Source organism: Globicephala melas, chromosome 1 (genome assembly GCF_963455315.2).
Source record: "Globicephala melas chromosome 1, mGloMel1.2, whole genome shotgun sequence".
Classification (NCBI taxonomy): domain Eukaryota; kingdom Metazoa; phylum Chordata; class Mammalia; order Artiodactyla; family Delphinidae; genus Globicephala; species Globicephala melas.
In genome coordinates this window covers 30,347,800-30,361,008 of record NC_083314.1, presented here as the reverse complement: position 1 = coordinate 30,361,008, position 13,209 = coordinate 30,347,800, and the positions used below count along the sequence as shown (strand labels likewise).

Here is a 13,209-nt window from a genome sequence, read left to right as displayed (position 1 = left end):
TTGAATTAGATAATTGTTAACAGATAGACTATATTCAATGTTTCCCTTATAAATATATTATATTATACACAGATGATTTTACTTGTAATATTGATAGCAAAGATGGATAAAAGTTGGTATTTTTGTTAAAAAAATACATTTCATTTAGAATTTGTAAGAAATTTTTAGGCCTAACGTTTACTTAGAGTCTGCATATGAAAAACTTGTATAAGAAAATAAAATTTTATGGAAAATGTGATCCTGCAATAGCAAAGTAACTCCTTTTAAAAAATCAAAAAGTGTTAGTAACACATACATAATTTGTTTGCTAATCACTAATAATTTCTATCTATTAAATTGCTAACTTTAGGACCACAAGTTACTCTAACTTAATAATAAGCTGTTTTAAGCTACCATTACCTTAAATTTAACTCTATAAAGGATAAAGCTTCATTATTTTAAAGCCTTTTAAAATTAAGTGATTCAACTAATTTAAATTGCTTGAATACTTAGGTCAGTATCACAGTTTCAGGAGACTGCTTTATTTACTAGCCATTCAGTGCAGAAAGTCCTATGATTATTTGCCTTCGATAGATGTGCCCTAAGGAAGTGGTAGTGAGAGTTTTCTAGGAGGACAATGATCTTTGAGAACAATTTTTTAAAACATATTCCCTCTGTTTTCAACTGCAAAGTCCAAGCAAGTCCTTAGGCATCCAAGTCACTTTATTTAGATATAGAACATCTAATCATTCAGAGCTAGCAAGAAGAATGCTCCAATGTCTAAAAGTTGGACAATGGGGAGAATCCTCTGAAAATACCTAGAGCTAGAGTTTGAACTCTGGCATATATGCCTTAATTTTTTTAGGCTGGAATCTTCCAGTCAGTTACTAATGAACCATAATGTCTAATGAAATGTAGAATACACTTCAGGTAAACCACTGTAAACTCAAGTGTCAACTGAATGCTCAATAACTGAAATTAGAGTCCACAATCATTTCCTGAAAGATTATTCTTTATAGGTATCTCATTTGAAAAATGACCTAGAACGACTCTTGTCAGTTTATAAGTTATCTAAGGTGGCTTCCTGTCTCAGATAAGTATATGCACGCAAAGCATCATGCATGTCAGTCTTCATAGACTTGTAGGTCTCAGACATGCAGAAGATATGTATTTATTAGCTAAATTCTATCCTGGAGCTTCAAGCATTCCCATGACTATTTGCTTGGACTGTAGATGGCTCTGGATCACGCAGGGTCTAGAGTGTAACAAATTTAGTTAATCTCTCAACTTCCTTCCTAGCAAATAAATGTTACTTACAGATGAACTCTCTCATCTTTGTGAATTCCATTGTCACTCTCTGAATTTTTCTCAAACATTTTATATAAAATATAATTTAAATCATCACACAATTTAGCTTTCACAAATCATTAGATTCTAACTAGCTTAAGTCAAAGTAAAATAAGTCATAATTTTCAAAATTTTTGTAAAACAATGAAAATGCAGACTTGTTTTTACTGTTAAAGAATATTTTTATTAAACTTACTTGGAACCGGTAAAAGGTGCCATCATCCTTGAGTGTGAGGACATGATCCGAGATTGGAAAGAAGTAGCCATGGGCAGCCATTAGTGTTCCCAAATGGAGTGCCTCAACTGTTTCATGAAAATAAACAAACCAAAAAACACATATAAAAGCTCTCTTTAAAACTGTTGACTTATAGCCATGTAGAATTTTATCTTGTTCCATTTGAACACATTCTTGCATTGGAATTCTCAGCATCCTGAAAAGCCTGTCTTTGTACTTCTTCTTTCAGCTCTTCCACATAAGGTACTAAGATGGCTCTGCTTCCTGGTAGTGACTGTGCAATGACCAACACTGCATGGCGACCAGCCCATGAGAACATAAAGTTATGGAACATTGAAACTGAAGGTTTTTCCTGAAATCACAGAATCTGGTTCCTTCATTTTATAGATGGGACATATTTTGCTATATGTTAATAACCTTCCACAAACAATTCTATTTGGCATTTATATAGCACTTTAAACTTTAAAAAGTGTTCTTGCTTGCATCACACCCTGCCCTGTAATATGAATTTCCAATACTATCAGCAATTTTTCTAATGATATGGACCATTACTAGAGGCAATGTTAACAGGCAATGTTAAGGCATCTAGAAAAATTTATGCTGCACTAAGTGAGCCTGCAGTCTGTGGTTGGCCAGACTGTTCTAGCTTTTACTACTCTGTATACAGTATTCTACATACGAACTATGTAGAGGTTTATATGACAATGAAAACATTATATTTTCCCAGTAGTCTGGGAAATAGTTGGAACATAATACTTTAATTTATGCAGTAAATTACTCTCCTCACTTCCATGCCTATATTGGCTAATAATAAGATAATTGTTAAATTTTACCTGTAATGGGCTACTACAGTGCCCCTTTTAATTATTATCTAACATCTTGCAAATATTTTAATTGGTAACTTCTTCTACCTCCGGCCTCCACTCCACTGATTTTGTCAATAATAAAGAACAACTGCCAATTATCCTCTTTGTCATGTGTCCAGAGACTGTTATTAAGTGTCCCAGTCATCTTGTTCACACTACCAATCAAGTCTCTCCCTGCATAGAATGTTCTTTTTCTACAAAGGAGGATTTTTTCATCACTTACGCATCCCTTTAGTTCAAAGTCAAGGTCTTCTCAAAGTCTAAGCTGCTTGTAAGTATATACCCACATATTCTGTGATTCTTATTAAAGCTCAGGAGGTAGTGTGATATTGTGGGAAGAACAAAACCTTTGGAGATACTCACTAGCTTTCGTTACTTAAATTCTCTGTAACTCTCCTTAATAGAGGTAATAATAGAGGTAATAAACCCACCTTGCAGAGCTGGTATGAAAATCAAATAAGAATATATATAAAGAAGAAGATGGAATAGTACCCTGTGCATAAAAGATACTCAACAGGTGGTAGCTATTGTGCTTCATTATTTACACACTGAATGATTTTTACTTTTCTTTAAAGTACTTTCAGGAAATCCACTTCCATAAATTTGCCTTCAACTCGGCTGAGTGGGGGAGCTGGCAGTCCTAAATAGCATCAGCCAGTTATGTCTTCTTTTTGTGGATTATTTATAAAATTAAAATGGCAAGAGGATCTGTGAAGAATGCTGGCCTATAATAATGAGCAGGTGCTTACAGCCTTGGTCATGTTCAGAATCCCTGGGTGTTCCTGTCTGGTAGCCCTAGGCAGAGCAATATATTACATCTGTTTGGGGATTTCAAAGTCAGGTGGTCCACCTATCTTGTTACAATCATCTTATTCATTTTATTCCAGGAGTCTGTGGCCTAGGAAAATATTATTAGCACTACTTTCCAGAAAGGTAAATTGAATTATGGCACATGGGGAAATTTTCAGAGTATAGATACAAGAAAGGAGAACAGATGCCCAGAAAGATTAATAGTAAAGTTTCTAAACTCTAAGCACAGGGAAGAGTGTGACTAAAATAAAACAAAGAAACATCAAAAAACAGGTGCTAATGTGTTGATGAGGATTAGAAAAACATAGTGTAAGTAAATATAGGGACGCTGCAGAAAAGAAAATCAGAAGCAAATGAACATAAGCAAGTTCTTACATTTCTGTATTCAATAGATACTAATTATATGATAAATCATACATTTCTAGAGGGCAAGATGAATGTCTGCAGGTTTTCTTCACATAACACTACCATAATTAGGCCTGCATAAATGTTTGCTGAAGAGAATAATAGTGAATTAGCAAGTAATCTCAACCTCTTTTTTCAAGGTACAATACTCCGTTTTTGTTTGGTTTAATGATATATATTCTCATTTTGCAACCCTCCAACAGATTCTCATGCTCCATAATTTTATTAATAAGGAAAATTGGTTTTGATAGGTTTTTTAAATGCCTTGAATTCAATAGATGTACATTTGTGGCGGTATCAATAAGATCAAAATTTAGTTTCTGCATGGCCCACACATAGTTCTACGTAGCGGTCAAATCAAACTATTTAACTTAATATATAAGAGGACTGAACTTCTAACAAACCTTATAAAATGATTTCAAGGTCATTGGTCAAACAGTAACCTAGAGAGATTGAGATTGGACAAGTTACATGCTCTATCACAGGACCTCCAGAGAACATGACCAAGACAGGATGAATGGTTAGATGAAAATCAGGGCAGCGGGGTGAATTTTCTGTCTCATTTAAGGCTATAAGCTTGACATGTAGCATAGCAATAGCAAAAGTAGCTATTGAATCAGTATTTACTGAATGAGTGAATAAGTAAATTTATGAATAAATGACATATGGAATATGAAAAACATATACTGCACAAAAAATACTAGTTATCTTGTGTCGTGATGATGAGCAGCTTACGCTTTGCCAAGATAATTTCACTAAATCTTCTATTTTTATTCCTGTCATTCATTTTTACTTTTATGTGTATATATTAGCAAATGTGATCGTTTCATTATCAACACAGCATACGTGATGTAGCAAATATGATTAGTGTTATGGGGAGTAGTATTTTAGAAGGAAATCCACTCAAAATAGAAAAAAAATGACAGCCGATGATACAACATCAAGGAAAGAAAAACTAAAAAGTAGACAGAGGTAAGTTATTAAATAGTAAAATAACAGACATTTATCATGATGATTCTGAGTCATAAAGGAAAGATTTTGTTAAACTTGTTATTCTCTAAGAAGACAGGGAAGTGGTCATTAGAGAAATATTTCAAAATATTATACGTTTTTTAGAATAGGCATTTGCAAGGTAAGATTAATCATGTAGAAAAATCACATACGCAGAAGATTTTTTTTCTCCGACAAGGCCAAATAAAAGTGAACTATTACTACAGTTAGGGATTTCTGAGGTAGGTCTATCTTCTCGATAGTAAGAGTTAGTGAAAGAAGTAAGTATTAGGGCTTTTCTCCTTTTTTTTAAAAAAAAAAATCATTTCCACATAGAAAAATGAAGTGCCACTTGCCTTTTAGCAATCAAAAATCAGGATTTAGAAGCGTACAATATGGTAAAATAGATTAAATAAGATAAAATAGATTCTATTTGGGAGAAATAAAAACAGAAGCATAATTTATACCAACTTTGAAGCTTACACTAGGTAATTAATGCAAGCGAATAATATTTCCAAACAAAGGAGCACAGTGTTGGGTGAAGCAGCTAGGATGTACAAGCCAGCCACTTGGGTTCAAACTCTGACTCCCTCATGTGCTAGCTGTATGACTGGGGCAGAAGGCTCACATTCTCTGGGCCTGTGTCCTCATCTGTAAAACAAAGATAATAAAATGCTGATGTTAAAAGTCTGTTGTGAGGAACAATTGAGATAAATGTGCAAGGCACGTAAAATAAGGCCAGCCACATAGAAGTGCTCCAAAAATGTGAGTTATTATCGGTTAGTTGATATTATGAAAGGACACATTCAGTAGCACTTAGTCTAGTGCAAAAGGCAGTGGGGAAACTAGTAGCTGGTATTGATCCAGGCTTCAAGATCATGTTAAACACTTCCAACTGAACACTATTTAAAGTCTTCCAGGTGATCAGACTGGGATCTTTAGTGTACAGATGATGAATCTGCTCTGGAATACACTTACACTCATTCCTAGGCAGCAAAGAACACTACCCAAATCCCAAAGATTTGGTATCATAGTTATAGGAAGAGATTTCCAAAGGTAACATATTCTGCACACCAGGTTTACAATCTGAAACACGAAAATGCAACAGATCAGTGAGAACTCCCACAGTTCAGGAGCTGGGGGCTGGGAGGAATGATATGAGGACACACTAAGCATGGCAATGCTGAAAAACAACAGTGACAGAGGAAGCACAGGAACAGCAGTCAGAATGGAGAGGATTTCTTAAGGAAGCATAATATTTTCCCAGGACTCAAAAAAATTAACTTATTAAAAAATTGGTACTGAAAGTAACAGGATCAAACATCAATGGCCCTTATCACACACTTAGGGTAGAAAAGTCTAGTTGCCTAGTATCAGTAAGTATGACACCTTAAGAGATTACTTCAATATGAAGAATAATGCTGAAATTTTTAAAAAGAGAGAGAAAGACCTATGTGATATTGGTGTGGAGAATTGGTTTAAGATCTATGTTATCTGGTAACTATAGGATATCAGCACGTTCATTTCACTGATATAGTATATCCTTCTGTATAAATGGTAGTTCCATCATTGTGTAAAATCAGCTGCACTTCAACAAGATTCTATTTTATTTATATGCGTGATTAGGTGCTAGAATAGTATTCAGATGAGAGAAAACTCACACTGAGTTTATTCAAGAATAGTGTAAGCAATCTACAACAATCACAAAAGCAAGGCAATAATAAATGACAGTGGAAAGCAACATTCCCTCTAAAATTCAGTATATATTCTGCAAAGTTTCCACCAGTTAGTCTGGTTGAATCAGTTGGAAGGAAAGTAAGACACTGAGCTAACTTTAATAGACAGGGACTACTATATATAAAAAAAGATAACCAGAAAGGACCTACTGTATAGCACAGAAAACTATACTCAATACTTTGTGATAACCTATAAAGGAAAAGAATCTGAAAAAGTATATATATAAAATGGAATCACCTTGCTGTACACCTGAAACTAATAAAACATTGTAAATCCACTACAGTTCAATTTTTAAAAAGACAGGGAGCTTCTGCAGCTTATGTTGCTTCAAATCAAAGACAGCACATGCTACTTAACAAGAATGCGTGCATATCATGGAAAAACACGCTCAACTGCAAGTCATGGGATTTGAATTCCAATCATAGCCTAGTTTCTGTGACTGTGTATCTTAAGTTATCTCATTTCTCTGGACCTTAAAGTAGGCATCTGGAAATGCAGGGGTGGATCACTAAACTGTTTCCAACTCTGATTCTATGACATGGTGTGCAATCAACACCCATGCTGGAAGTTGTGGCAGAGATGCTGCCACATTTATTTTGCCTCATTGTATCAAATGGAAATAGATATTTTTCTTTCTTCCTCAGATACTCTTGCCATTGTGCCTGCCTCAATAAAACAAACAATAAATTTAAATGTACAATATGAAATACAATAGCAGATTTGAATTTCAGTTGCTTAAAACTCAATCCTATGGTAAATTAAGAGTGATTTGTGCACAGAGCAAATGTAATACTTATTCCAAATAGATAAAAACTGGATTGATGTATGTTCTATCTATATATTTTCAAAAGCTAGTTGTAAAAATGCACACAAATACCCAGTAACTCATGCCATGTGACAGAATGCCCTAAATGCATTTGGTTTGAAAATCACATGTCACTCCTAAAGAATAAGCCACATAGTGGGATTGCTGGGTGGTATGGTAGGTCTATTTTTAGTTTTTTAAGGAACCTCCATACTGTTCTCCATAGTGGCTGTATCAGTTTACATTCCCACCAACCCTGAGAAAACCATACTTCAAAAAGAGTCATGTACCACAATGTTCGTTGCAGCTCTATTTACAATAGCCAGGACATGGAAGCAACCTAAGTGTCCATCAACAGATGAATGGATAAAGAAGATGTGGCACATATATACAACGGAATATTACTCAGCCATAAAAAGAAATGAAATTGAGTTATTTGTAGTGTGGTGGATGGACCTAGAGTCTGTCATACAGAGTGAAGTAAGTCAGAAAGAGAAAAACAAATACTGTATGCTAACACATCTATATGGAATCTTAAAAAAAAAAAGGTCTGAAGAACCTAAGGGCAGGACATGAATAAAGATGCAGATGTAGAGAATGGACTTGAGGACACGGGGAGGGAGAAGGGTAAGCTGGGACAAAGTGAGAGAGTGGAATGGACATACATATACTACCAAATGTAAAATAGATAGCTAGTGGGAAGCAGCCGCATAGCACAGGGAGATCAGCTTGGTGCTTTGTGTCCACCTAAAGGGGTGGGATAGGGAGGGTGGGAGGGAGATGCAAGAGGGAGGAGATATGGGGATATATGTATATGTATAGACAATTCACTTTGTTATCCAGCAGAAACTAACACACACACACATACAAAAAGAATAAGCCACATAGTCTTCTGATATTACCTGCTCATGGTACTATGTTTTTAAAATCACTATTCCTTAATGATATTTAAACCATAATGAAGTATAAAGCTAATTTCAAAGCTATACCCTTGGATTATGGAAATAGTCAGTTTTTATGAAATTTCTAAGCAAAACAAGATAAAATTTCCTTTTATCTCTATTTTGCAGAAATCATTGCTTCAACTGGGGGTGTAGTGTGGGATATCAGGACTGATGTCAGCAACTGTTGAAATAATCATTACAACATTCAAAGTGAAAAAATTCCAGTTTGCATAAGTACATGTACTTATCAGTTTTCTTTTCTCTCTGTGTTTATATACTGGCTTATGTGTGTGTTGGAAACCTGCAAACAAGTGACGTCTAGAATTCTAATACACAATATATCCCATGGATCTAATCAATAGAGATACTCTTTTGCAAAGAAAAAGTTTGGAGACTAGAGGAAGTAAATTTATTAAAATGAGATGTATTAAAATAATTTTTATTTTTGCTGTTTTAAAATCAGCACAAACTTCCATCAACAATTTTCATTTTAAATATTGAAACTATGATTATTGTATAATACTACAATAAGGCACGTTCAGAAACATAAAGAAGAAATATGGATGAGCTAATAAAAGGATTAACACCCCTCCACAAAATTATTTTCTATTTTTGCACAATAAGCCAGAATTTATAAACACCAGATATTTTTAAAGGATTAAAATCAATCAGCCTCTAAAAAGTATATGGTTTCATAAGATTCTTCTAATAAAATACATAGAGTAGAAGACTCTATTGCCAGAATTCAAATCAAGAAATTCTAGAGGAGTGGCCAAGATGGTAGGAGTAGAAGGACCCTGAGCTCACGTCCTCCCATTACAATTACAACTATTTACAGAGAAACTACAACTATTTACAGAGAAACTAATTACAACTATTTACAGAGAAATTACAACTATTTACAGAGAAACTATTGATGAGAAAAAACTGGAAGCTAGCAGAAAACATCTTTTACAACTAAAGATATAAAGAAGGAACAACAACAGATGGGTAGGAGGGGCAGAGACCCAGTATAGTCAAGACCCACACCCCTGGGTGGGCTACTCACAAATGGCATGATAATTACAGTTGCAGAGGTTCTCCCCAAGGAGCTAGTGGTCTGAGTCCCACATTGGGTTCCCCAGTGCAGGGGTTCTGCACCAGGAAGACAAGCCCCCAGAGCATTTGGCTTTGAAGGCCAGTGGGGCTTAATTTTGGGAGAGCCAGAGGACTGTGGGAAATAGGGAATCACTCTTAAAGGGTACACACAAAATCTCACATGCTCTAGACCCAGGGCAGAAGCAGTAATTTGACAGGAGCCTGGGGCAGACCCACCTGCTGATCTTGGAGAGCTTCCTGGAGAGGCAGGAGGCAACTAGAACTCACCCTAGGGACACAGACAATGGTGGCAGCCATTGTGGGGAACTTGTTTTATCATATGGACACTGGTGCTGGTAAGCCCCATTTTAGAATCTTCCCTCTAGCTAATTAGTACCAGCCCCAACCCCTCCCACCAGCCTGTCTGCACCAGAACTGGGACAACTCAGTCCAAGCAACTAGCTAGGCAGAGACACAGCCCCATCAAACAAGCAGGCTTGCTTCCTTAAGACCTCCGAAGTCCACAACTGCCCTGAGACCCATCAATGTTGACCAGAGGTCCCAGGCAGCCTTGTGACCTCTCCCCTCCAACCAGTGGCTGGCAGCCTGTGCACAAGGCAGGCCCTGGCAACCAACCAGACCAGTGCCAGCCATGCTCACCAACAACAGTAGTCAGCCCATTACAACAGAAGAACCCATGCAGCCCAAATAGGGAGCACCCCTAGAGCATATAGAGCTGGTGATAAGAGAGGAGTGCATTGCTGGGATGCACAGGATGTCTCCTACAAAACGTGACTTCTATGAGGTTGGCAAATGTAACCAACCTACCAAATACACAAAAATAATAAATTAGGCAAAATGAGGTGACAGAGGAATATGTTCCAAATGAAGGAACAAGATAAAACTCCAGAAGAACTAAGTGACGTGGAAATAGGCAATCTACCAGATAAAAAGTTCAAGGTAGTGATTGTAAAGACTTTCAAAGAACTTGAGAAAAGATTAAATGAATAGAGTGAGAAGTCAAAACTTTTTAACAGAGTTAGAAAATATGAAGAAGAACCAGAGATGAAGAATACAATAACTGCAATGCAAAATACACTAGAAGGAATCAACAGTAGATAAATAATATGGAAGAACGGATCAGCAAGCTGGAAGACAGATATTCAAGCTGAACAGAAAAAAGAAAAAAAAAATAGAAATGAGGTCAGTTTAAAAGACCTCTGAGAACATCTAGCATACTGACATTCTCATTATAGGGGTCTCAAGGGGGAGAAGAGAGAGAGAAAGGAGCAGAGAATAGATTTAAAGTCATAATAGCTGAAAACTTCCCTAACCTGTAAAAGGAAACAGACATCCATGTCCAGAAGCACAGAGACTCCCAACAGGATCAAGCCAAAGAGGATCACACTAAGGCACACTGTAATTAAAATGGCAAAAATTAAAGATAAAGAGAGAATAATTAAAAGTAGCAAGGGAAAAACAACAAGTTACATACAAGGAAACTCCCACAAGGGGAACTCCTGCAAGGCTATCAGCTGAATTTGTAGCAGAAATTCTGCAGGCCAGAAGGGAATGGCACCCCCAGCATCAAAACAATGAACAAAATGGCAATAAAAACATACATATCAATAATTACTTTAAATGTAAGTGGACTAAATGCTGTAATCAAAAGACATAGAGTGGCTGAATGAATACATGTGCATATATATGCTATCTACAAGCAAACTCACTTCAGATCTAAACTCACTTCAGACACACAGTCAGAAAGTGAAGGGATGGAAAAAGTTACCCCATGCAAATGCGTATCAAAAGAAAGCTAGGGTAGCAATAGTTATTTCAGACAAAATAGTCTTTAAAATAAAGACTGTAACAAGAGACAAAGAAGGATGTTACATAATGATCAAGGGAGTGATCCAAGAAAATGTAACAATTGGAAATATATATGTACCCAACGTAGGAGAACCTAAATACATAAAACAAATATTAACAGACACAAAAGGAGAAATTAACAGGAACACAATAAAATTAGGGGACTTTAACACCCCACGCACATCAATGGACAGATAATCCAGACAGAACATCAATAAGGCCTAAAATGACACATTAGAATAAAAGGACTTAATAGATCTATATAGAACATTCCATGCAAAAGCAGCAGAATACACACTCTTTTCAAGTGCACATGGAACATTCTCCAAGGTAGATAACATGCTAGGCCATCAAACAAGTCTCAGTAAATTTAAGAAAATTGAAATCATATCAAGCATCTTTTGCGACCATAACACTATGAGAGTAGAAGTCAGCTATAAGAGAAAAACTGCATAAAACAGAAACATGGATGCTAAAAAATATGCTATTTAACAACCAATGGATCACTGAAGAAATCAAAGAAGAAATAAGAAAAATACCTGGAGATAAATGAAATAAAAAACACAATGATCCAAAATCTATGGAACACAGCAAAAGCAGTTATAAGAGGGAAGTGTATAGTAATACAAACCTACCTCATGAAACAAGAAAAATTTCAAACAACCTAACCTTACACCTAAAGAACTAGAAAAAACAAACAAAAAAAACCCTACATTAGTAGAAGGAAATAACTCATAAAGATCAGAGCAGAAATAAATGAAATAGAGACCACAACAATAGAAAAGTTTAATGATTCTTTGAAAAGATAAACAAAATTGATAAACATTTAGCAGACTCATCAAGAAAAAAAGAGGGCCCGAATCAATAAAATCAGAAATGGTGAAAAAGAAGTTACACTCAACACCACAAAAATACAAAACATCCTCAAAATGTAAAATCTCCCAAGACTTATCAGGAAGAAACAGAACATATGAACAGACTAATTACCAGTAATGAAATTAAATCAGGAAAACAAAACAAAACGAACAAACAAAAACTCCCCCAAAACAAAAGTTCCAGACCAGACAGCTTTACAGGTGAATTCTACCAAACACGTAGAGAAGAGTTAACCCCTATCCTTCTCAAACTATTTCCAAAAATTTCAGAGGCAGGAATGCTTCAAAACTCATCCTATAAGGCAAGCATCATCCTGATACCAAAACCAGACAAAGACATCACAATGGAATAAAAGAACAAACTTAACAAAACAGAAACAGAGTTACAGATACAGAGAACAAACAGGTGATTGCCAGAGGGGAGGTGGGCAGAGAAGGAGAGAAATAGGTGAGGGAGATTTTTTCATCTCTCTTCATCAATGATATTGGCCTGTAATTTTCAGTATTTGATACCTGTCTTTCTCCCATTCATCACATCCAGTCCGTGAGAACATTCTTATGATTCTACCTGATGAGCTCAGAATCTACCTATTTAATACCCACTTCTGCCATCACCATCTCAGTCCAATCTGGTATCATCTTTTGGCTGAATCACTGAAACAACATTTCAATGAGTTTCCATTCATGCCCTGCTCTTTTCCACAGTGATTATTTAAAAATGTAAATCTGGTCATGTCACTCTTACTAAAATCCTCCAATAATTTTTCATATTTCTCAGGATAGAGTTCAAAGTGCTTGCTTTGGCCTTAAAAAAAATCCTACATGATCTAGCCACTAGTTACTTCTCTGTCTTCCTCCCCTTCACATATCCTGCTCTAGCACACAGAGCTCCTCACTCTTCCTCAAACTTACCACGCATATTCATGCCTTGAGGTTTTGCAATTGCTGCTCTCTCTGTCTGAGACGCTCAGCACTCTTCCTCCAGAGGGCTGAACATCCTCCTTTCTTCTCCCAGTTGATGTCTGGTGAAATCTACCACATCAGGGTACTATAACCTGACTACACAGAATAACATAGGATTTACTCACTACATACCATTTTACTTTGCTTTAATTATATGCATATCACTCATTACCACTTATAATTTTACATGTTTATCTATTTGTTACTTAGTATTAACCTTTTCCAATGAACATTTAAGTTCTATGTGAGTTGGAACTTTTTTATTTTTGGTTTATTTTTTTGGCCTGCTCTCTTATTAGTGCCTTAA

General features: G+C 35.9%; 1 protein-coding gene across 12 annotated transcripts in view; it reads right to left on the bottom strand.

Annotated features, from left to right (window-relative positions):
• Positions 1–13,209, bottom strand: part of RGS7 (regulator of G protein signaling 7) — a 606,659-nt gene that overhangs the window by 160,180 nt on the left and 433,270 nt on the right. For 9 of the 12 annotated variants that reach the window (XM_060309485.2, XM_060309402.2, XM_060309580.1 and 6 more), the window contains one exon: positions 1,523–1,629. The exons of the other annotated variants lie outside the window; for them this stretch is intronic. In XM_060309485.2, coding sequence (XP_060165468.1) covers positions 1,523–1,629 — 107 coding nt within the window. The remainder of the gene's footprint in view (positions 1–1,522; positions 1,630–13,209) is intronic. 12 annotated transcript variants of the gene reach the window in all.